The sequence below is a fragment of the Symphalangus syndactylus genome, chromosome 12 (genome assembly GCF_028878055.3).
Source record: "Symphalangus syndactylus isolate Jambi chromosome 12, NHGRI_mSymSyn1-v2.1_pri, whole genome shotgun sequence".
NCBI classification, from domain to species: domain Eukaryota; kingdom Metazoa; phylum Chordata; class Mammalia; order Primates; family Hylobatidae; genus Symphalangus; species Symphalangus syndactylus.
The window spans coordinates 74311655-74336422 of record NC_072441.2 but is presented as its reverse complement, the minus strand read 5'-3'; the positions used below and the strand labels follow the sequence as shown (position 1 = coordinate 74336422).

Sequence of the window (24768 nt, the reverse complement as noted above, 5' to 3'; positions counted from 1 at the left end):
CCTCAAAGGGTGGGAGCTCAACAAATACTTATTGAATGAATCTCTAAACATTGCCCACTAAGTCAGAGCTGGGCTTGAAATACTCAGGGAAGTGATCGGATTCTCCCACAACCCCCAGTCCTATGTTTCTCAGAGACTCGTTCCCCCAGCACTTCCCAGTAACTGGAAGAGAGAGATTCTACATCTCCCAATTCCAGTCACCACAGAGATTGACTGAGGGTGGTCCTCTTGGGCCCCATAAATCTTTCTGCCCTTCTCCTCAGGCCAGGGCTCATCTGGTTCTCCCTAAACAGCCTCTCTGCATATTGAGTCTGTGTCCCATAACTGGAGGCACCCGGAGCCATGGAAAACACATGGGCTTGAGAGCTATGCCACAACCTTAGGGTGACATTTCCACTCTAGCCTTGGTTTCCTCATCTATAAAATAAGGGCTGGGACCAATGATCTCCTCCAGTCTTTCCCAGTTCTGACATTTTCCCTGTGGAAGTGGGGGAGTGCATAACCTTGGTCAAAATGTACTTAGAAACAAACCAACCCATGGCCCTGGGGCACAGGACACAGCCACACTCAGATCATAGCAAATATAACCAACAAGTGAACAGGCATTCACAACATCACATAGGTTAGATTAGCAGCCACCATCTGTTTTCACAAAGCAAAAAAGGCAGTGATTATTATCTCTATTTCACAGATGAGAAAACTGAGGCTCAGAAAGGCTGAACAAGCCACCCACACATAGGAAGCAGAAGAGCCACACTCAAAGCCAGGTCTTCCAATGACAAATTCCACAGACTTTCCACAGAGAACTGCCTCATTGCTTTTGAAATGCATCCCGAGCCAGGTGCAGTGGCTCATGCCCATAGTCCCAGCACTTTGGGAGGCTGAGGCAGGCAGATTGCTTGAGCTCAGGAGCTCGAGACAAGCCTGGGAAATATGGCAAAACCCCATCTCTACAAAAAATACAAAAATTAGCTGGGTGTGGTGGCCTGTGCCTGTAGTACCAGCTACTTGGGGGACTGAGGTGCGAGGATTGCTTGAGCCCAGAGGTGGAGGTTGCAGTGTGCCAGTATCAGGCCACTGCACTCCAGCCTGGGTGACAAAGCAAGACCTTGTCTCAAAATAGAAAAGAAAGAAAAAGAGAGTGAAAGAGAAAGAAAGAAAGAAAGAAAGAAAGAAAGAAAGAAAGAAAGAAAGAAAGAAAGAAAGAAAGAAAGAAAGAACCCTGGTAGGAGAATGCCACCATTAGATTATCCAAAATGTCAATAATCTAATAATTTATAAGATTACAGAATATAAAATTGGAATTTACATTTGAATGTGGTTATGTCTCCTATTCTAGACATTTATTTATTTATATCAAATAATGCAATAAAGACACTCTGGGAAGACATCCCTCTGAAAGACCTGAGAAAGTGATTCCTGGTAGGAATAGACAAGTCATCTCTCAATGGTAGCTAAGATGAGCCTCTTTCCCCATCTCTTTCAAAACTTTCCCCAAGATTGAGTGTTTATATTTTCAAGGACGTCCGGGCTACAAACAGAAGAACCAACAACAAAGATAACTTAATCAATTGGGTACTACGAGTAGAGGAGTATCTTCTTTGTTAACAGAGTAAGAAAACAAAGAAAGTGCTAAATTGAAAAGCCAGATTTGTCTAAATCCGAGAGACTATAACTGGTTCAGAGCCTTGTTGACAGCCCCATTTTTCTGGATTCAAACGCATCCTCTACTACCATCTCTCACAAAATGATGACGAGCGATGACACCACCCACCACATTAGCCAAGTTGGACTGGGAAGCCTTGGATAGGGAGAACTTCATTTTGAGGAGAAGCTTTGTAGATTATCTTCTCTTCATAGGACTATCTCAGGGAGACCGCAAGCTTCAGGAATCAGCATGTACTGAATATTCCCAAAGAAAGAATGACTGGATTTCTCCCCTCATCCTCTGACTTCTTGCCTTATTGATACTGCAGGGATCAGCCTTGACCATCTATTTTTAACTGAAGGATTTGCTAGAAGGCATTGTCCCAGTCAGTGTGGGCCCTCGAACTTGGGAGTTCAAAAGAAATCAGACATCTAAAGTAAACAAGGTTTTGGGCTAGTGACCATTTTATTTAAAATGGAATTGGGGACTCACACAACATTGGTACCATCCTCCTTCAAACTGCCCCCATCAAAATGCAATATGTCCATGACACCAGAAAGGTCAGGAAGGGGGAGATGAAGCAAGTGCTTAGATTTTTTTGTCTAGTTTACCCTCAAACTTGTCTTCAATTTAGTAATCATACATTGCAGATTTCATAAAACAATCTAAGTTTCAACTATTTTTGCTCCACTGTTTTCACAAATAAACTTGTAGGATAAAATGCCCCTATTTTTGGTTTGGAAATGGAGTCAAAATAACCATTTTTTGTACTACCAATAGTCAGTCCCAGATGATGGGAAGAGAGAGCATGTCTCCATGCCCTCCAAGCTGGTTTTCCAAGCATCATTCCTCATTAAGCCACATTAGAATTTAATCCAAGAGCCTCCTGGTGAGCGAAACCATCATATCCCCATTTAACAGATGAAGGCACTAAAGTCTAAAAATGTTAGCTGACATTGATTCAACTTCCGCCACCCAAAAGTATTTGTAATTGAGTGAAACATGGTGAGAAATGCTATTACTTTGACAAATGGCACCAGAATTCTTTGGAGTGTTAAGGCTCCTTTCAAAGAGGGAGACCACGCTGCTGAAGGTTTGTTTGTGTTTCGTTTTTATTGTTTTGATCTTTTTAGAAACCTTTTTTCCTTTTATTTTTAGTTGACACATAATAATTGTACATATTTATGTGATACAGAGTGATATTTCAATACATGTATACAATGTGTAATGATCAAATCAGGATAATTAGCATATTCAGCATCTCAAACATTTATCATTTCTTTCTGTTGGGAACAATCAAAATCCTCTCCTCTAGCTTTTTGAGACTATACAATAAAATAGGTAACAGCCGGGCATGGTGGCTCATGCCTGTAATCCCGGCACTTGGGGAGGCCAAGGCGGGCAGATCACCGAGGTCAGGAATTTGAGGCCAGCCTAGCCAACATGGTGAAACCCCGTCTCTACTAAAAATACAAAAAAAAATTAGCTGGGCATGGTAGTGGGCATCTGTCATCCCAGCTACTCAGGAGGCTGAGGCAGAAGAATAACTTGAACCTAGGAGGCAGAGGTTGCAGTGACCTAAGATCTTGCCACTGCACTCCAGCTTGGGTGACAGAGTGAGACTGTCTCACAAAAAAATAATAATAATAAAAATAAAAAATAAATAAATTAATTAATTAATGTTAACCATATTCACATATTCTGGCAGACCACCAGAACCCATGCCCCCTATCTAGCTGTGCTTTTGTATCTGTTAGCAACATGCTCCCCATCCTTCCTTCCCCTACTACCCTTCCCAGCCTCTAATATCCACAATTCTGCTGAAGGCTTTGAGAGACAAGAACAAACCACCAATAAAGGATGAAATATGGTCCTTTGGAAAGGACCAACCACTCTTGATCTGACTCAGGGCAGAGGGATTCACACAACTGACCACTTACTGTCCCTACATCAAGATACTCCAAGCTGATGATAAGGCCTTGGGAAAATGCCCCTAGGCTCATGCGCTCTGGAGAGACGCCAAAGGTTTACAGATGTACAGGCCCAGTCTGCTGCTAAAAGAAACTCTGGGAGGCACAGAAGCCCCATCTAAGCTTTTACACATCAGCTTTCCCCATCCTCCTCCCCTCAGTGCCCAACACAGCTCTCCCATTCTCTCACTCCCATTGTTCCCCAAACATCCCTCCCTTCATAAAAGCTGTCTGGCTGGGAGCTTAAAATATTGCTGGACAGTAAAACCTACCCATCAGGGCCAATCCAGTCATATCTGCTCAGTCGTGCAGCACAGTAGGGGCGGGGTAGAGAAGTGGGAGGTGGGCTTTTAGGCAGCAAAGGAAAGAGATGAGAGTTGCCATTTTGCTGTTGAGCGCCAAGAGAGAAAGAGCACGTATTTCTCCGTGGGACACTCCTCGTATTGGCAAGTTTTCCTTGGGTGATATTAGTTTGTAACCTTCCCCCCAATTGTTCTTTCTCAGTCTAATCTAAGGGTCATATATAGTCTTCTACAAAAGGTAAAAAGTTGCCAATAAGATTCATTCTTGGGCTGGGATGGCTGGACTTACACTCCAACTCTGAAAACCCTCTTCAAGTTGACCTAAGAACTGGCAGAGGTTTGGAAGGGAGAGGAATGCTGGAATAATCGGCAGGATGGGGAAACAGAGATGTCCAAACTCAAACTACAATTTAACTTCTTAAGTTCTCTTCATTTATCAGAATGAATTAACATGTCTACAGGAATCCACAGGGACCTAAACCAAGTATTTGATATTTATGAAAAAGTTTTGTGCCCTTTTCACTCAAACTCTACAATAGAAATAATAGTCATAATTATTGAATGCTGTGGGGGTAGCGGAGGCTTCGTGCTCAGTATTTTCCAGGTTGGAGCATTTAATGGAGCACAGGAATGGATCTGGCTAAGGACCATAAAATTCCTCCTGGGAGCAGGTTCTGTTGTCTGTCTATGAGAACTGCTGGCTAGTGGCTGTTATAGAAACAAGAAAAGAGGCAATTTCCACTCGGTTACCAACCGGAGTGGTAAGTGGCCATTGAACGCTTTGGAGAACTTATTAATGAATGTAGATGTGTTATTCTGCCTCTTCAAAACCAGAGGAGGGCTATGCTGTAATGGGCTTAGATCTGGAAGACCAGGGCTCACATCCTAGCTCTGCCCTCACTAGCTAAGCCCCCATCTTGGAGACTCATTTAACCTCCTAGCCTGTCTTTTTGTCTGGTAATGGGGATTGATAATGCCAAGTTCACTGGTTCTAAGACATCCATCTGGGGATCTGTCAGTTCTAGCCCAAGATGAAGGTTTCCACAAGCTGTGACCAAAACGTGACAATGATGAAGTTAACAATGTAGTAAATGTTTCACCAAGTTAAGTGTGTTCAATTTAAAGGCTTGTCTTTCATTCCGAAGTTATGTCCTCTCTAGTTTTGTAGTGTTAAAATCCCCTTTTATGAAATGATGATGAAAATAGACTGTAGTTGTAGTTAGTGATTTAATAACTCTTTTTTTTTTGAGACAGAGTCTCGCTGTGTTGCCCAGGCTGGAGTGCAGTGGTGTGATCTCGGCTCACTGCAGCTTCCACCTCCCAGGCTCAAGCAATTCTCCTGCCTCAGCCTCCCAAGTAGGTGGGATTACAGGTGCCCCACCACCGTGCCCAGCTAATTTTTGTATTTTTAGTAGAGACAGGGTTTCACCCTGTTGGCCAGGCTGATCTTGAACTCCTGACTTTAAGTGATCCTCCCACCTTAGCCTCCCATAGTGCTGGGATTACAGGCGTGAGTCACCACACCCAGCCAATAACTCTTATTTTTATGTCCTTGTTTGGCAAAATAAGGAGTTGGCATCCTTATGTTGGTCACACTAGTTTGTTGTTATTACACTAGTCTGTGAAATCTAAGTCTGAGAACCACTGGCCTAGTTCACAGCTTGTTATGAGGACTGAAATAAGATACGTGAAAATGTATCACTTAGATCAAGGATACCCAAACATAAGGTGTTATTTTAATCATTACCTCTAGCCATCATTTTCTGGTGGGATGTTCCTGGCCGTATATGGACACCCTGGGGTTGGAGGCTTGAACTCCATCCATTTATTTTTCATCTGTAATAGGTCTGTTCACTAAATTTTCACAAGCAAAATAAAACAGAGAATTATCTCTGAAAAAGAGAAGAGAAATATTCTTCCTTTGGTTCAGATTTCTCCCTGCTCCCACAGAATGCTTTGCTTCTCTGATCTGACTTCCTTTAAATTTTCACTGTTAGAAGTCAGGAAACCAATACATTTCCCTTCGCACCTCTAAAGTATCTCTCCTTAAAAGCACAGTAGGCCTGTTTCAACATCATGGGGTTGGAAAGATAGTGTCCTAAATTACAGTTTCTCTCCTTCAGTTATCACAAGAAACTTTGTAACTAGACATTTTAAAAAAATACGATCTTAGCATGGCAGCTTATAGTATAGAAAGACACGGGCTTGTTTGGCTTTGGTTTCGAAATTACTAATAAGGTGGTCAGGAGCGACTTCTTGTGTCATGAGCATGTATCATGACACTCTTGTCAAGAATTGTTGGCCTTCCAGTTTATATATTTGATCGCATACAAAATAAGTTTTGTGTCTCAGAGCAGCTGGTTGGGGATCAATTTACTGTCCTTTTTGTTATTTACCATTTTTTGCAAGTTCTTAATTTTTCTGCTGTTAGCTGTAGCAAGAGGACTGAAGTTCCTTGGTCTCTAGTACTCATATTACAGGAATTCGGGGATTGAGAATTTCAGATTTTGGAAGGATTACTATTAGAACCATGCACTGCTGTCTATGGAGCTCCCACTCTGTAAAGGGCTTTGTTCTGTGTTGTGATGGTTCACAAAAGATGAGGCCAAAATGGTTCCTGCCCTCCAAAACCTTTTGATACTAAAGGAGGGGAAACAAGATTCGTTAACAGACAGGACTGAGAGCATGTGCTCATCATACACATTCATGTGGGTATGTGAGGGAAATACACTGTCAAAAATGAACTGATATATCAATGAGGGTATCAGCAAGATAGTTAAGATTAAGTAAGATATTAGTAAGATAGTAAGATATTAGCCAAATCTTATAGAAGTACAGTTATTCAAATTGCTGTTTTAACATAAATTTTAGAATGAACTATTTGATAAGAAATGAACTTTTTCCTGGTTCTGCCACAGGTGAGCTTTATGCTTGGGCTGCTTACCTGATTGTGATATTTCCCACCTATTTTCCAAAAGGCAATGGGAATGGCTACCACTCTTACCAGGGCAAGTACTAGACTTAACTATAGCCTGAGGAGTTAAAAATAGATGCATGTGGCTGGGATTGAGTTGCTGGTTCTGATTCTGAGCTGCTGGTTCCCTCCCCATCTCCATCACCCATTCCTACAAGGAACTCTTCCCAATGCCAGACCTATGACTGGGGATGCCACAGCTGCTGTCACCTTTTCAGGAGAAAGAAGCTGCTGTAGGATGCCCTGCCTGATTGGGAGTTTATGAGGCCTCAAGAGGAGGAGCACTCTCTGCTCCCTCACAAGAAGCAAACAGCTATTGTGCCTGCCCTGACAGCACAGGCTGGACATTGCAGATGCCTGCAATTAGTATCCTGCCACCAGGTTCTGTCTGGCCAGACTCCAAATCACAGGTTGGAAATAGGCGTTTGTGTTTAACAAATATCACTGTGATTAAAAAACAATAGGCATATCCCTTTAGCCCCATGGGTTCCTGGGCCTATAGCGTGGGGCATGGCTAGAAGAAGCCCAGAGCAGGATCCTCTAACATGGGCTCTTGCCCTGGTCTGAGGGCAGTGATGAGTAAACTTTACAACTCTAGAGATAGTCAAGCTGGAGGAACAACCGTTCTCCATTGAGGTGGAAGTTTTGCTCATCATTCTTTATAGGTTGCAGGTTTGCACTGGATGAATGACCCAGTTGCACGCAGCCCCTTGTCATCTCAATGCCATTTCCATTAGCCATTACTGTGCTAGAGGCATTATATACTATCATGTTTAATGATATTTTTTCTATAGACCAAATTTTAAACTCTATTAAAACAGCCATATGTTACAGACCCTGAAACATTTTCATTCTGTAGGACACTTAAAGTGTCCTAGAAGACCTTCCTCATCCTGTGGCATGATTCCTTCCCAAAGCATTCTCTCTGTTCTTTGGATTAAAAGAGTAATAATAAAAATATACGGCCCTCAATGTGTAAAGCTATTAATAAGGGTTTCCAAATTTCAACCTAGAGAAGAGGAAACATAAATTAAGAGCACAGAAGTCAAAGAATTGTGTAGCTTTGATTGCAGGCAGTTTATCTCAATGGTGTAGTGGGAAGAACCCAGCCTTTGTGATCAAGCAAATAGAACTGCTGCTATTTAGCTGTCTAATCTTGGACAATATATTTAGCCTCTCTGAGCCTCAGATTTCTTTTTTCTTTTTTTTCTTTTTCTTTTTTTTTTCCTTTGAGACAGAGTCTTTCTCTGTTGCCCAGGATGGAGTATAGTGGCACAAATCAGGGTTCACTGCAACCTCCACCTCCCAGGCTCAAGCAATCCTCCTGGCTCAGCCTCCCAAGTAGCTGGGAACACAGGCATGCACCACCAAGCCCAGCTAGTTTTTAAAGTTTTTTGTAGAGATGGGGTCTCACTGTGTTGCCCAGGCTAGTCTCCATCTCCTGGGCTCAAGTGATTCTCTTGCCTTGGCCTCCCAAAGTTCTAGGATTACAGGCATGAGCCACTGTGACTGGCCTTCAGTTTTCTTATTTGTTGGAATCAAGTTAGTTAACAAATACTTATCAAGTTCTCACTGTGTGCTGGGCTGTATGTCAGGCATTGAGTATATAGCAGTAAATAAGATAGGCGTGGCTCCTACCTTCATGGAAATTACAGTCTAGCAGGATCAAGTTAAATGAAATAATATAATGTCAAAGTTCTTTCCCAAAGTTGGTATTCAGTAAATGCTAATCCCCTTCCATTTCCCTTCAAATATATATCATTATATATTCTGACACAGTCAAACATAAGATGGCCACAGACAATTTCGTACATACAAGAACTGTGTTGGGAGCCCAGACACCCACAGTATAAGGTAATTCTTCAGCATTATGTCTCACGAAACTTAGATCAGTGTGGTCTTGATTTAAATCCATGTAACCAAGGGTTTCTACTTATGGCCAACAATGAATCCTTATTTTTGGTGGAGTTTAAGGAATTATACAGATATTGCCTCATTGATGCTTTCAGACCATTTGTGAAGTGAATGAGAATAGGTATTATTATTATTAAACCCATTTTACAGATGAGGAAGCGAATGGAAGCACATACTTTGGGGCCTTCTTTGTTCCCTAGTCCTAGTCTGCACAGAGGAAGCACTGGATAGACGCTGTGTGCACACTGACTGTTCTGGCAACTTGGAAAGGAGAGGTACCCCGCGTTAGCAAAAACAGATATTGACTCAGGGTTGCATTGCGGCCACTCAGCTCTTGCCTTCTCCCTCATTTCTTCAGGTGGGTGAGAAATGGGCGACTGGAGTTTCCTGGGGAACATCTTGGAGGAGGTGAATGAGCACTCCACCGTCATTGGCAGAGTCTGGCTCACCGTGCTTTTCATCTTCCGGATCCTCATCCTTGGCACGGCCGCAGAGTTCGTGTGGGGGGATGAGCAATCCGACTTCGTGTGCAACACACAGCAGCCTGGCTGCGAGAACGTCTGCTACGATGAGGCCTTTCCCATCTCCCACATCCGCCTCTGGGTGCTGCAGATCATCTTCGTCTCCACCCCGTCCCTGATGTACGTGGGGCACGCGGTGCACTACGTCCGCATGGAGGAGAAGCGCAAAAGCCGCGAGGCGGAGGAGCTGGGCCAGCAGGCGGGGACTAACGGTGGCCCGGACCAGGGCAGCGTCAAGAAGAGCAGCGGCAGCAAAGGCACCAAGAAGTTCCGGCTGGAGGGGACCCTGCTGAGGACCTACATCTGCCACATCATCTTCAAGACCCTCTTTGAAGTGGGCTTCATCGTGGGCCACTACTTCCTGTACGGGTTCCGGATCCTGCCTCTGTACCGCTGCAGCCGGTGGCCGTGCCCCAATGTGGTGGACTGCTTCGTGTCCCGGCCCACGGAGAAAACCATCTTCATCCTGTTCATGTTGTCTGTGGCCTCTGTGTCCCTCTTCCTCAATGTGATGGAGTTGGGCCACCTGGGCCTGAAGGGGATCCGGTCTGCCTTCAAGAGGCCGATAGAGCAGCCCCTGGGGGAGATTCCTGAGAAATCCCTCCACTCCATTGCTGTCTCCTCCATCCAGAAAGCCAAGGGCTATCAGCTCCTAGAAGAGGAGAAAATAGTTTCCCACTATTTCCCCTTGACCGAGGTTGGGATGGTGGAGACCACCCCACTGTCTGCCAAGCCTTTCAATCAGTTCGAGGAGATCAGCACAGGACCCCTGGGGGACTTGTCCCGGGGCTACCAAGAGACACTACCTTCCTACGCTCAGGTGGAGGCGCAAGAAGTGGAGGGCGAGGGGCCGCCTGCAGAGGAGGGAGCCGAACCCGAGGTGGGAGAGAAGCAGCAGGAAGCAGAGAGGCTGACCACAGAGGAGCAGGAAAAGGTGGCCGTGCCAGAGGGGGAGAAAGTAGAGACCCCCGGAGTGGGGAAAGAGGGTGAAAAAGAAGAGCTGCAGTCAGAGAAGGTGTCAAAGCAAGGGCTGCCAGCTGAGAAGACGCCTTCACTCTGTCCAGAGCAGACAACAGATGATGCCAGACCCCTGAGCAGGCTGAGCAAAGCCAGCAGCCGAGCCAGGTCAGACGATCTAACCGTATGAAGTGATGCCAAAGGAAAAAAAACGCCCAAGCTTACATAGGGCAAGATGAAAGGAAAAGGTGCCAACATGATCTGAATCTTCTGTCTCCTGTCCTCGCACCAGCCCCTGGTGGGACAGGCACTGCAGCAGGGCAGTGCATGCCATGCAACTCTGGGAAACAGTCTTTCCCACATCCAGCATAAGGGCTACCAAGATAAACCCATCGACCCACTAAAGTTCCCCAGTCTCATAGGACTACCTGCTTCCTCCAACCCCAACAGCTATGGGGGACTCTTCTTTCATCCCTGTTTCTCCATAGAAACCCTTAAATCGGAATTGGGGTTGCCTCATAGCATTTTACCAGTCTTGTCTCAAGCTCACTAAGCCAGAGTCTATCATCCCAGCATTTCTGAAGCAGATACCATGTGACCATATTTCAGGGATCCAGACTCAAAAGCCTACAGAATACAGACAGGTGACTTAAGTTGTAAGGCAGGCCTGTTCTAATGCAAGGGAGAGAATGGGGCTGTGAAAGCTGGAGAGCAGGGGCAGCTGCTGCTCACTTCCAGACAATGAGTACCATGAAGCGTTACCTGGTCTTTCTGATTTTTCAAGGGAGGCCAGAAATCCAACCTTTTTTTTAGACAGGCTCTCTGTTGCCCAGGCTGGGGTGCAGTGGCACAATCTCAGCTCACTGCAGCCTCAACCTCCCAGGCTCAAGTGATCTTCTCACCTTAGCCTCCCAAGTAGCTGGGACTATAGGCACACACCACCACACCCGGCTAATTTTTGTATTTTTTGTAGAGATGGGGTTTCACCATGTTGCCTAGGCTGGTCTCAAACTCCTGGGTTCAAGTGATCCACCCACCTCAGCCTCCTATAATGCTGGGATTACAGGTGTATGCCACCGTGCCTGGCTCATGAAATCTAAATTTTAATTGAAATTTTCAAAACTGTTAATGTTGGCAACTAAATTTTAAATACAACATGTGGACCAAATGAAATATGTGCAAGCCACATTTAACCTGTGAGGCACCAATTTGCAATATCAGCTTATGCTAATTAGCCCAGCTTTCCTATGGAATTGGTCTTATTATTTATGGTCTCAACTTGTTTCTGTGGCTCCCAAACCTTATTTTACTACTTTGGAGTGTTTTGTTTAAACCATCAGTCCAGGAGATATCTAGAGTTCTCACTGACCATTCTTTTGGGTCATTGTAACCCCTGGGTTCTGAAGCAATGATATGCTTTGTATTGGTGGGAATTCTGCCCTGGGTACCATCAGAGAAAGAGAGCAAGTTGCCAAAACTCTCTCTGTGAAATCAAAAGGCTTTGAGGCCTGCTTGTAGTTTTTTTTTTTTCCTGAAGCAAAGAAGACCCTTTCTTTACTCCCCTCTTGCAGCTTCAGTGCTCAGCCTAAAATCTATACCTTTTTTCATTAGGGACTAGAAGCAAGCCCAGTTTTGAGCTGAAGGACATCTGCTCACAGGCATGTCCTGGGAAGAGGCAGCTCTCAGGCCTTGTTCAGGCACAAGACATGATCAAAGGGCCATCAGAGTGGCACCAGACGGAGCCTCTCACAAAGTGGGTGCTCACACAGCCAGGATCCCAAAGTGGAGTCTCAGGCCAAGCTTCATCCCTGGAAAGGACACAGAGGCTAAATGGAACAAGAAGAATCTTGAAGGGCTCCTGTCCTCATATTCCCACAACTCACCCTCCGCAAACAGAGTCTATTCAGGGGAAATCCTCATGTACACGTACATATTTCATACCAGGAGCAATATTACCCTCAGCCAATCGATTTCCAGAGCAGGGAGAGAAAACTAAGATGGTTCACCTAAAGCAACACTATGCATCATGGACTGCAGTGCCAAAGATAGAGTAGGAGGTATAGAAACCAAGTTGACGTGGCAGGGACCTGGGCAGGAGACCAGCAAGGAGCCCAAAAGAGATACTTAGAAAAACTGCCTTTGTTGTATCTTCCCAACCCCGATCAGCATCATCTCAAAGTATATCAATCCCCTTTGCTGCCCTCTGGTTACCACCTTCCTTTTAATATATTCATTCAAGATATACCTTTCCAAAGCAGGCCTTTTCCAAAACTATTCCTCCCCCTTGGCAAAATTTCTATTCCTTGGTGACCCATTCTAAAGCAAAGTAGTCTAAAAATTAAATTCATTCTAAGGTTTGATTGTTTGGTAACTACTCCTGGGAAAAATTGCATTTAAAAGAGAAAGACTGAAATATATTTTTACCTAGGTAGCCCAAAGTGACAAACCTTCAGTGGAGGGATGTTGGATAGAAGAGGTATGTTTATCTTGGAGACACGTGATATTCTGGCTACTGCTTGATCTTACCCCTAGCAGGCAACGTTATTCCACACAGGCTTTCTCCTATATGGTGAGAGAATTAACACAATCCAAGGCCTGAGAACCAGAGAGTGCATACTTGACCCTAATGGCTGCACTATTGCTCCCATAGTTTTGTTCCTGAAGACACATTTTAGGAAGAGACTTATGAATACTTGATCATTACCGGAATACAGTGTCTATCTCGACTAGAGCCTAATATAAAAAAGAAGAAGAAAAACAATATCCTGTTCTAAGTAAAACTGCTGTTTAGTACCAGCTGTAGAAATGAGGGCTACAGGTCTCCTTGTCTCAGGTGGGACATAAGTGTGTGAGTGAGTGTCTTTCCTCAGATGAAGCAGAATCCTGCTTCAATGCACGTACCCACACTGTCCTCACATTTTCCCTCTTAGTCTTCCCAGTAAAAGGAGAAGCTTATTTAGGAAGAAAGACACAGGCATCAAGGGGCTGCATTCTTTTTTCTATTTCTGCCATTTAGTAGCTGTATCATTATTGTGCCTTGAGCTCTCTGTACTTCAGTTTTCTGTCTACAAACTAGAGCTGGCATTTGCCACCTATCTACATCCAGGGGTGTCATAAAGATTGAGTTGGCTGCCAAGCATGAAGCCTGCTGAGTGGTACCATTCCCTGAGAGATTCCTCCAACAGCAGCGAGACTGGGAAGAAGGGCAAGTGGATGGTTTCCATCTGTCCCCCCAACCTGCCTCGTAGTTACCTGGTGAGTTTTTCAACGTGAAATAGACACTCCAGAGATCACTTTTCTCAGAAGAGATTCAAAACAGAATCTTAACCCCATATGTTTAGTAGGAACCTGAGGCTCACTGACCTTAAGAAATGACTGGAGACAGATTGCCAATTACTTTCATCCTCTGAGAAAGAGGTCCCATCTTAAGCCGCCACACAAACGCAGCCAGTTTCCATTCAGAAGCAGGTGCATGCTTTGTATTGGTGGGAATGGTAGTCCTTACTCTAGGCAGCTGCACCCCTCAGCATCTGTTTTGAGGCAAATAATTATGACTGACTCAGGATTATAATCCCCATGGGCTTCATTATGTCCAGATTTCATTTCTACTCCTAGTCAGCCGCTTGTTAGATAAAAACCCTAGGGCACATGGACCTACCAATAAAAAGATGCATTAGACAGCGGGACATCAGTAGTACAGCTCCCTCCAGAGGAAAAGGGCTAATCACTTGATAGCAGTTCTAACACTGCCATCAGGGGATATCTGCGACCAAGGATAGAGGTACTCAAAGTTCAGTGAGACAGTTTTGAGCCTGGCTGTGTAAACCCTGGCCTAGTGTTTCAGGCGTTGTTAAAAAAAAAAAAAAAAAAAAAAAAAAAAGCCTGTCTGCTTTTCACCATGTCTTTGTCCCCTGCCACAAAGGGAAGCATCCAGTACAGCACTGGACACATATTCCTGAAGGTCTGTGTGACCTAGGGACCCACAAAGAACACTGACATTCTAGTCAGGGGTGTTGACTGCCCCTCCTGACTCTGGGTATTCCAAGATGCCACTTACCTGCTCTATGAGACAATTTTTTCTGTGTTAATTGAGGATAAGTTCTGCCCCTCCTTCACAAGATGTTATAGGTCTTTTTAAAAACTCACTAATTTGGAAATAAATGGAAAAGAAAGAAGCCATCATCAAATTTTGTAAAACCATATTGTAAAATGTATACTGAAGCAGTGATAGTCATCACTTTCAAATACTGCATAGATTGTTAACTAAGATCCTGATAAAAAAGTGAGCCAATAACTAAAATAAGGGAAATAAATTTGGAGGGGCAGCAGGTAGTCTTGAATTCCTAAGAATTATGGTACAAAAAAAAGAATGTCTTTAATCACGCAAGAATTGGTTGCCGAAAGAGGTGCTAAAGGTACTCGGCTTACTAGAGCTCACATATGGAGAAGCATCAACTCCTGAGATAATCTCTGACTCATGGCAGAAGGGGCTCCATGGATACAGAAAGAGCTGCATGCAGGAACTCTTCAGTCCAGGCCATGTGGAATGCCTAGGACAAGATTGGTACAAACCACTGCTCCTCTCCAGTTCCTGAGAAGGGTCATTAGGCATGCTCTAAGTAAGAATGAGAACACCACCCCAACTGCGTGTCCCATTCCATTCCCCCAGCCTCCTCTTCTCTCCTTTCCCTGACCATGATTTACCCTCTATGCATATCATGTGCAAATGATTGCACAACCCAGCTTAGCAAAGTTTAGACGAGAAAGGTTTGCCTGGTTGGAAGAAAAACTCTTCTGAGTGTAAATACAATCTGTAAAACTAGTAAGTGTGTACCTAGAAGTGATAGCGAAATAGGCAGGAAGACTTTCCCCTTTTGCAATTATTGTATTATAACTAAATACATACTTGGGGAAGGGAGGAGAAAAAGGAAAAAAAATTCTCGGTTCAGCAGCTGGGTAAGAAGAAAGAAAAACTTTTATGAAAGACAGTTCACTCTCCACTGCCCTAGACATTGCAGCTCCTAGAGCCAGGAAAAAGTGGTATTCAGCTCTGGCAGTAGCCACCAAGTTGCAGTGGGACATCCCATTGTCTCCAATGCCACTGCTTTCTGGAAGTTCTACAGAGCAGACAAAGAAGATTCTAAAAGAATTCATAAGGTTGTCTGAAGGGAAAAGTAGATGGCCCCATGGCCTTTTTCTGCAATTCTTTCATCTATGAAACAAAGTGGTAAAGACTTAGTTTGTTATGAAGCACATTCATAACAAACTTCCTGGAGAAATCTCTGGCAAAAGAGAGACACATTATTGGGATGGCGGTCCTGTATTCTCTAACCTTCCACATCCTTGTGCCAGAGCTAATAGTCATGTGTTAGACTGTTACAAAACAAATAAAATTAACTTGACTTTTCACCATCTTTGTTTTTTCTTTTTACGTGTCAGCTGAACTAGACTGTGAAGAGACTGCCTCAGTTTCTAGTTATTTTTCCTTTAGAGTTGAGGGCCTAGAAAACAAGGGGAGTGGGGTAAAGGGGGTGAGGGTGGTATGTTAGTAAATGTTCAACCACCAGCTCTCTCCAGTGTAAAGAAGGCCGACTTTGTAGTGTTTGCCAATTTCCTTGGTATAAATTATCCCACTGCCACCAATTTCAAGCTACCAACCTAATGTCACTGAATGCAGAGTTGGGAAGACGTGCAGTAGCACAACACGATAAAGTTTTCCACCATATGATGGATGTGTACCATTCAGTAGGTATAAATAACCTCAAGAACATAGGCGATAGTAAAATAATTAGGAAGTGATCAGCTTTGAATATTTATTACCTTTGTGTTTCATATCTTTTTTGTTTAAATTTATATAACTTAATTGTGACTGTTCTTAACAAATGACTCACAGAATTCCTGAAAATTTAGCAAATGACTCTTGTCAGCCAGTACAAACCAGCTCCAACACACCACTGGGTGGGATGGAAGAGAATCTGATTCAGAAAGAGCATGAAAACTTTCTTGATCAATTGAGATTTGGTCCATTTTTTTTTCCTCTCTTTCACTACACAAATCCCAGGAAAAAATAAAAGGTATATTTGTTTGGACTATGGAAAGGTACGATAGAATGATATTTGTTCTCTTCCATATCAATGAGAACTACAGAAAGAGTTAACTTTGTTCATTACAGGTAAAAATAAACTGATAACAAAATAAAATTAGCCAAAAGCTTCTGTCTGGGATTTATTATGTCACTTCTCTGCTCATATTCCTTCAATAGCTCTTCATTGCCTACCCAATAAATTCTAGATTTTTTTTAACATGACTTACGAAGCCTTTTATTACTGACTCCAACCCACCTAGAGACTATGTCTGTTTTTACCTGACCAGAATCTATTCTCCCTTCTTTTATAATCTCCATTTCACCTATGGGAAACATCCATCCTCAATTAGATGTAGTCTTAGTGAACCCTTAGTCATGTTAATGCAGCATCCCCTGGTTAAGGGTCAGGTTTTTTGACCCAAATGGGCCAGTCAGACACTCTCTCCCTGGAACGTGAATCTTGAATAAGAGTAACAAAGAAACTGAAAATTGGTTGGAATTCATTTATCTTGGCAGAAGCTCCAGAAGAAAAATTCACAATTAGTTTCTGCTTACCGAGATTTCCAGGAGATGTTTGGCTCCACATTTTTCAGATCATGGTTCTTCAGCCTTCCTTCAATTTGCTTAGCTACCTCAGAGTTCCTTTTTATTTTTTTAATTTAACATAGCCAAATCATCTCCATTGCTTGCCAGAGCAGCCCAACTAGTACACTACCTTTCTAGCCTCACCTCCCACATTCGTCTACACATCACTGTGCCCCAGCCTTACAGAACCACTGGCCAGTCCCCAGTATGGACAGTCCTGGCAGATCATGACCAATGTCATGTTGTTTCAGGACTCTGTGCTGCCTTTTTCCTACGGTCAGCTTCTTCTCATTCTACGAGAGTCAGCTCAGTTGTCTTTCTCTTTATGAAATTTTACAAACTTCCCAAGAAAAGTCAGTTGCCCCCACCTTTGTGGTCCCTCAGTATTTTTGTGCCCTTCTATCATAGCACTTACCAAATTGTTGTATTTACTTGCTTTCCTGCCATCTGACTGCAAGCAACTTTAGGACAGAGATTTTTTCCTATATTACTGAATATTCAGTACTTAGCACAGCGTCTGGAACGTTGCAATGTTTGCTGAATGAATGAATGATTACTGAGACATTTCTCAGGGCAGGAAGAAGATAATCAGCCAAGCACACCCCAGCAATAGAGCAAGTTGACACTACACAGGCATATATCTGAGGAAGAGGTTCCCTGAAGGTCCCAGGAGTTCCAGGCTTGAAAGCAAGCAAACTTTCTTTGTCATAAATAAAGGAAGAAAAAGATATTTTCATAAGAATTACTGGATGTTGTCACCTAGAGCAACCCCAGAAGCCACATATTAAAGATAGCATCCTTATGTTAAAGACGCTGTCACCCAGAGCAACCTTGGAAGCCATGTTATGAAGCTGTCAGTCAGTTTTTGAACAGTTGTCAGAGGGCTTCCCACCCTGCCAATTCCCATTAATTGGACTTTTAGACCTTACACGAGATGAGAAATAAACTTTATTGTATTAATCCACTCAGATGTCAAGATTTACCTGTTATAGTATCTAGCATTATCTATTTACAGAGATTGGTACATTGAGGTTAGGTGTGATTGTAACAAAAACCTAAAATATGTGGCTTAACAGTCAGTGAGTGGTAAAAAACAAAAATCAAAGCCTACAAAGATGAAGACCCAGGTTTGTACTATGCAAATATTTAATAAAAATATTACCTGTGATGACTTGTGTATTTGTTGTGTATTGCTGTGTAACAAATCACTCTAAAACTTAATGGGTTAAAACAACAAGTATATCTTATCCCTCACAGTTTCTGTAGGTCAGGAATCCTAGAGCAGCTTGGGTGCGGTCTCTCGGAAGATTGCAGTCAAATATAGGTGGGACCTTCAGTTATCAGAGGTTTGACTGGAATGGTAGGATCCACTCATTCACACGGCTGCACAACTACCAAGTTAATGCTGGCAAGTTGGTTTCTCTCCCCTTGGGCCCCTCCATGGGGCCGCTTGAGTGTCCTTATGACCCAGTAGCTGGTTTCACCCAGAGAAAGTAGTTCAAGAGACCAAAGCAGAAACTTCAATGTCTTTTATGACCTAACCTTGGAAGCACGTACCATCAATTCCATCGTATTCTGTTGGTCATTTTCTCTCAGACTGCCCTGACCACTGTGGAGAGAATAAACTAGAAAGAAGCAAGATTTAAGGCAAAGACATCAATTTGGCTCTTTTTTCTGTTTCAATGATTTCATTGTACGTATAATATGCATTGTAATCTGCTCTAAATGCTTCTGTTCAATTGTCACCATAAAGGAAGCCCTCATCCGAGGATAATGTGTGGTCATGACCCCTTTGGCCAGGACAGTTTTTGTGTCCTCTTTTTTTTCTTTTCCTCCAGCATCTGTTTTTCTCTGACACTCAGCTTTCCTGAAAACTGTTTAGTGTTTCTAATTCATCCAAGTTTTCCAGTTGTATTTTTCTTTCTCATCTGCTGCAGTTTTCATCTTTAAACTAGCTAGATCTGTAGATGGAAGAAACAAGGAGGTACCTCCGAAATTCAGTTAGATCAATGTAACCAACAGAAAATGATGAGATTAGATAAACACAAGTGACCTCAGCCAATGGAATATAACTTAACAATTAAAAAACTCAATAATATCTATAAGGCAGACATTGTGACAGGGAATGTCGTTATGATATTACAACAATTGTTCATCTCTCTAAGATCTCTCAGATGAGAAGGTCAACTTCCTCCAGTTTTTTGTCATAATTGTATCAGCCTATGGCACTAAATTCTAGGACAACTCTATATTTTTCTTGAATTATAGTTTACTTGTCTTTCTTTAAATTTTTTTTTTTTTTTTTTTTTTTTTTTTTTTTTTTTTTTTTTTTTTTTGAGATGGAGTCTCTGTTGCCCAGGCTGGAGTGCAGTGGCTCGATCTCGGCTCACTGCAAGCTCCACCTCCCGGGTTCAGGCCATTCTCCTGCCTCAGCCTCCCGAGTAGCTAGGACTACAGGCGCCTACCACCATGCCCAGCTAATTTTTTCTATTTTTTAGTAGAGACGGGGTTTCACCGTGTTAGCCAGGATGGTCTTGATCTCCTGACCTCGTGATCCACCCACCTCAGCTCCCAAAGTGCTGGGATTACAGGCGTGAGCCACTGCGCCTGGCCAAATATTTTTTAGAAATTTACTTATCCAATAGTCAAAGAGGATTTTACTTATCCAATAGTCAAAGAGGATTCTTCTTTATATTTTTATTAGTTCTGTTGACCTAATTTTACTGTGTCTAATCAGGTCCTATACCTATTCGGGATGGATAAGATTCTCAGTTTTATAGATAAGTAATAGATAGGGAAAATAACAACAACTAGACAGAGAATAACCTGGAGTCTGTGGAAGGTGTCAGAGACATGAGAAGAAAACAATAAACACCAAAAGTAAAAGAATGGCATAATTGCAAAAAATCTTTACTTAAAAAAATAAAAATTTATTTAAAATCTGTTTGTACTCTCAAAAAAAAGGTTAAAGAAAACATGGACTCTATAAAACAATACATGAAACACAAGATAATAAGGTACTAGACTGAATTGTAATAGGAGCTGGCAGAGTTAGCAAACAATGCCACAGCAGAATTTAAGAATAAAGAGCAAAATTAGCAATACATAAAACCAAATCAATTTTGTAAAGAATCAATACCAGAAATTCTCCCAAATGCCAAAAGAAAGGACAAAGGGATGAAAATTATCAAAGAAATAATAGATATGGAGGAAAGACAATAAAAATCCAACACATGGATATCGATGCTCCTGAAGAAAAGTCAGGACAAGTGAACCATAAGCTCTAAAGATACAGTAGAAGGAAATTTTTTTGAGCCGATAAAAGACCTAAAATTGCAAATTGGAAGGGATTCATCATGCACCAGGGAAAAAGTCTAGATAAATTTTGGTTTGCAAGTATAAAGACATAATTCTATAATTTAGAAATGTAATGGAACAACCCCTGCAATGGTTTCTGTAGCACTATTGAACAGCTATGTTTTCACATTCTTGTCTGCTTGTGAACGTAGAGTAGGGTCATACCTCTCTCAATAGGAGGTGAGGCTTCCTTGAAGATAATAGATATTTCAAATGTCAACTGCTGAAAAAAGAAAGATTCTAAGATGAGAAAAGAGAATTTGGAAAGTGGGCCTTAAACAGAAACAAGAGGGAATTCCTTTATCTGAGCCTCATTCTCTTGAGCCTGCAATCCAAAGAGTCATAATATGCTCACTAGTGCTTCCAAAAAAGGAAGGGGAAATGGCATCTGCCATATGGAGGCAAGCTAGGAACTAAGTTGGAGAGTTAATGAGTTAATACAAGTCAAGATCTTAAAATAGTACCTGGCACATGGTAAGCAGTCCACAAATGTTAGCTATCATCACCTTCATAATTATCATTATATGTGATATGATTACTGTAATTTAGCATAGCCTTATTATTATTATTGAGACAGTCTTGCTCTGTCACCCATGCTGGAGTCCAGTGGCACAATCTTAGCTCACTGCAACCTCCACCTCCCGAGTTCAAGCAATTCTCCTGCCTCAGCCTCCAGAGTAGCTGAGACTACAGCCGCATGCCACCATGCCTGGCTAATTTTTGTATTTTTAGTACAGACTGGGTTTCACCATGTTGGCCAGGCTGGTCTCGAACTCCTGACCTCGTGATCCACCACCTCGACCTCCCAAAGTGCTGGGGTTACAGGCATGAGCCACTGCACCCGGCCTAGTTTTATTATTAAATGATGTACCTTAGACTCAGCTTTGATAGCGATTTAAGAAAAGGGTTTATGTGGTCTGGAGGGTAAAGGAGAGAGATTCCTCCTCTCCCTCAGAGGCCACTGTTGGTCATAGGGATGAGTAACAGCTCAAAAGGAAAAGGGAAGCTGGAGTGAGCATAAGGAACCAAAAACTCATGGCTCTCAGTTTCAGCCAACCCTCTCAATGTGGCGCTAGTCCTTCCAGTGCCAACTGTGGATGAAAAGAGTGTTTATCAAGTTACTTACAAAGGAAAAAAAACATCAGGCTGGCATCATACTTCTCCATTGCACATTAAATTTCAGAAAAGAAAAGATTATCCACAGAATATTGCAGATGAAAAACTTAAGCTGAAAACTCCACAACAAACCAAATTTCATTCATGTGTGAAGCCAATTGAAAGGTACTCTCAATTATGCAAAAGCTCAAAATACCTGCGAACCCTTCATATATATACATGTATATATATATATATATATATACATATATATATATTTTTTATATGGAGTTTTACTCTTGTAGCCCAGGCTGGAGTGCAATGGCGTGATCCCAGATCATTCAACCTCCACCTCCCGGATTCAAGAGATTCTCATGCCTCAGCCTCATGAGTAGCTGGCATTAGAGGCATGTGCCACCACACCTGGCTAATTTTTGCATTATTAGTAGAGACAGGGTTTCACCATGTTGGCCAGGCTGGTCTCGAACTCCTGACCTCAGGTGATCCACCCGCTTCAGCCTCCCAAAGTGCTGGGATTACAGGCATTAGCCACCACGCCTGCCCAAGAGAAATATTTTTTAAAAGAATTCAAGGCTCAAGAATAGTGGCTCATACCTGTAATCCCAACATTTTGAGAGGCAGAGGTGGGAAGACCGCTTGATCCCAGGAGTTTGAGACTAGCCTGGGCACACTGTGAGACCCTGTCTCTACAAAAATTTAAAAATTAGCCAGCATGATGGTGCACGCCTGTAGTCCCAGCTACTTGAGAAGCTGAGGTGGGAGGATCACTTGAGCCCAGGAACTACAGTGAGCTGTGATCATGCCACTGCCCTCCAGCTTGAACAACAAAGTGAGATGCTGCCTCAGAAAAAAAAAAAAAAAAGAAAGAAAAATCAAGAAGGCAAAGTATGAAAGAGGCTGATGATGAATACTGAAGACATTAAAGCATAAAATGAATTAAATGTAACTATTTTAAGTATAGTTACAAAACAGAATACAAATATCATAAATAATCCTTAACAAAAATATATTTTTAAAGTAAGGTTTAAAATCCCAGATTACACCAACATAAACTTGGGTATTGTGTGGGGTGAAGGGAGTAACAAGAAGAAATGTGAGAAAGTAGAAGTGTCCTGGTATTCTCAACTTACAAAGATACTATTTTATTCTCTATGTTAGTAATAAGAAAAATATAAAGTGTTGTGTGTTATTTTAAAACAAAATGCATGCCTTCCAGATTACTAGGAAACGAAACAAGAAACAAGGACTACACAGTCCATATAGCAAAAAGAAGAAAAAACAGAAAAAAAAGCAAAAATCAAGACCAAACACACAAAATACGAGAGCAGAATCATTAAACCAAACCAAAATATCAATCTTTGTTAATATAAAATATAATATGCAACAAAGACATACTATGAATAATTTTGCACTGAAAAATAACGCATTGGACTGTATGAAGCTCTCAGAAATACATGGAAATATGGACAGAAAAATAGTAGCAATAAAAGACTTCAGTCCTTGACGAATTGATAGAAGACAAAAATAGAGAAGACCTAAATGTAATTTACAAGTCCGATTTAATGGATATGTAATGAAATGTTAAAATATTTCCTATGTCTTGGAGTTTCAGTAAGGCTACATAACCAAGGACAATAAATGCTCAATGTCTATACTTTCTAAAAAGTGGTACAAAGCACAATCTAGAATTGCTTAAAAAAAAAGAGTAGCCCCCAAACGGTCTTGCTCACAATCCACCTCTGAGTTATTTAAGAGAAAGATAAGAGCTGACCGATAGGAGCAGTCTTTGAAGAGAGTTGTCAGACTAGAAGAAAGAGCTGTGGTGTTTCTCACCCCCTTCCCTCACTCCCCTCCAAGTGAGGGGCTCAAGGAAAACCCCTGAGACTTTCTGGGAAGCACTTGCTGGGAGGGAGGCCTGACCTCTTTCTCACTAGTCATTAGCGGCCTATTGGTCTGCAGAAGTTCACAGGCTCACTTCCGGCTACCACAGTAGCCAAGCTTGCAGGACCTTGATGTGTGTCCTCAGAATTTGCTGGAACATAGACACAGTGACCTTCCCTTGCCCAGGGAAAATTGGAGGCTTGAATAAGTGTTTCTTGTGGGCCAAATTCTTCACCATAATATTATTTTATTATAGTAAACACCACCAAAAAAAAAAATCCAAAAGTAGATTGGTTAAGTTACTCATGACATAACCATATGATGGGATGTTATTGAGTCAATAAAAATGCTATAAAGTCTTTGGCATGAGAAAATATTCATAATATACATTTTTTTTGAGAAGGGTCTCACTCTGTCACCCAGGCTGGAACGCAGTGGTGCAATCACAGATTATTATAGCCTCAACCTCATAGGCTCAAGCAATCCCCACACTTCAGCCTCCAGAGTAGCTGGGATTACAGGTGTGTGCCACCATGCCTGCCTAATTTTTTTTTTTTTTAATAGAGACAGGGTCTTCCAATGTTATCCAGGTTGGTCTCAAACTCCTGGGCTCAAGTAATCCTCTCACTTCGGCCTCCCAAAGTGCTGGGATTACAAGTTTTAGCCACCATGCCTGGCCTATAACATATTTCTTTTGTTGTTGTTGTTTTTTGTTTGTTTGTTTGTTTGTTTTTTAGACAAAGTCTTGCTCTGTCACCCAGGCTGGAGTGCAGTGGTGCAATCTTGGCTCACTGCAACCTCCACCTCCCAGGTTCAAGCGATTCTCCTGCCTCAGTCTCCCAAGTAGGTGGGATTACAGGCATGTGCCACCATGCCCAGCTGATTTTTGTATTTTTAGTAGAGATGGAGTTTCACCATGTTGGCCAGGCTGGTCTCAAATTCCTGACCTCAAGTGATCCTCCCACCTCGGCCTCCCAAAGTGCCGGGACTACAGGCATGAGCCACCATGCCCAGCCCCATAATATATTTCTAAAATGAAATATAATGAAAACTATGTAACAACATAGTATGCTCATTGTCTTAGTTCAAGCTACTATAACAAGATACCATACATTGGGTGGCTTCAACAACAAACTTTTTAAAATTTTTTATTCCTAACTTTTGTGGGTGCATAATAGGTGTATATATCTAACAAACATTTATTTCTCATAGTTCCAGATGCCAGAAGTCCAAGATCAGGGTGCCGGCATGGTCACTTCTTGGTGAGGGCCCCCCTTCTGGTTCACAGACAGCTGCCTTCTCACCATATACTCACTTGTCAGAAAGAGAGCGTGCTGGTTCCTTCATCTCTTTGGAAGGGCACAAATCCCATCATGGGGCTTCACTCTCACGACCTCATCTAAACCTAATCAGCTCCCAAAGGCCCCTCCTCCAAATAGTATCACATCGGGAACCAGG

At 42.4% G+C, this 24768-nt stretch overlaps 1 protein-coding gene across 1 annotated transcript; it reads left to right on the top strand.

Annotated features, from left to right (window-relative positions):
- Positions 1 to 3885: 3885 nt before the first annotated feature.
- GJA8 (gap junction protein alpha 8) lies at positions 3886 to 14132 on the top strand. The gene is made up of 2 exons (XM_063625937.1): positions 3886 to 4064; positions 9167 to 14132. Exon 2 carries the CDS (start codon positions 9178 to 9180, stop codon positions 10474 to 10476), a length of 1299 nt encoding a protein of 432 aa, XP_063482007.1. The 5' UTR covers positions 3886 to 4064; positions 9167 to 9177; the 3' UTR covers positions 10477 to 14132.
- The last annotated feature ends 10636 nt before the right edge of the window (positions 14133 to 24768 follow it).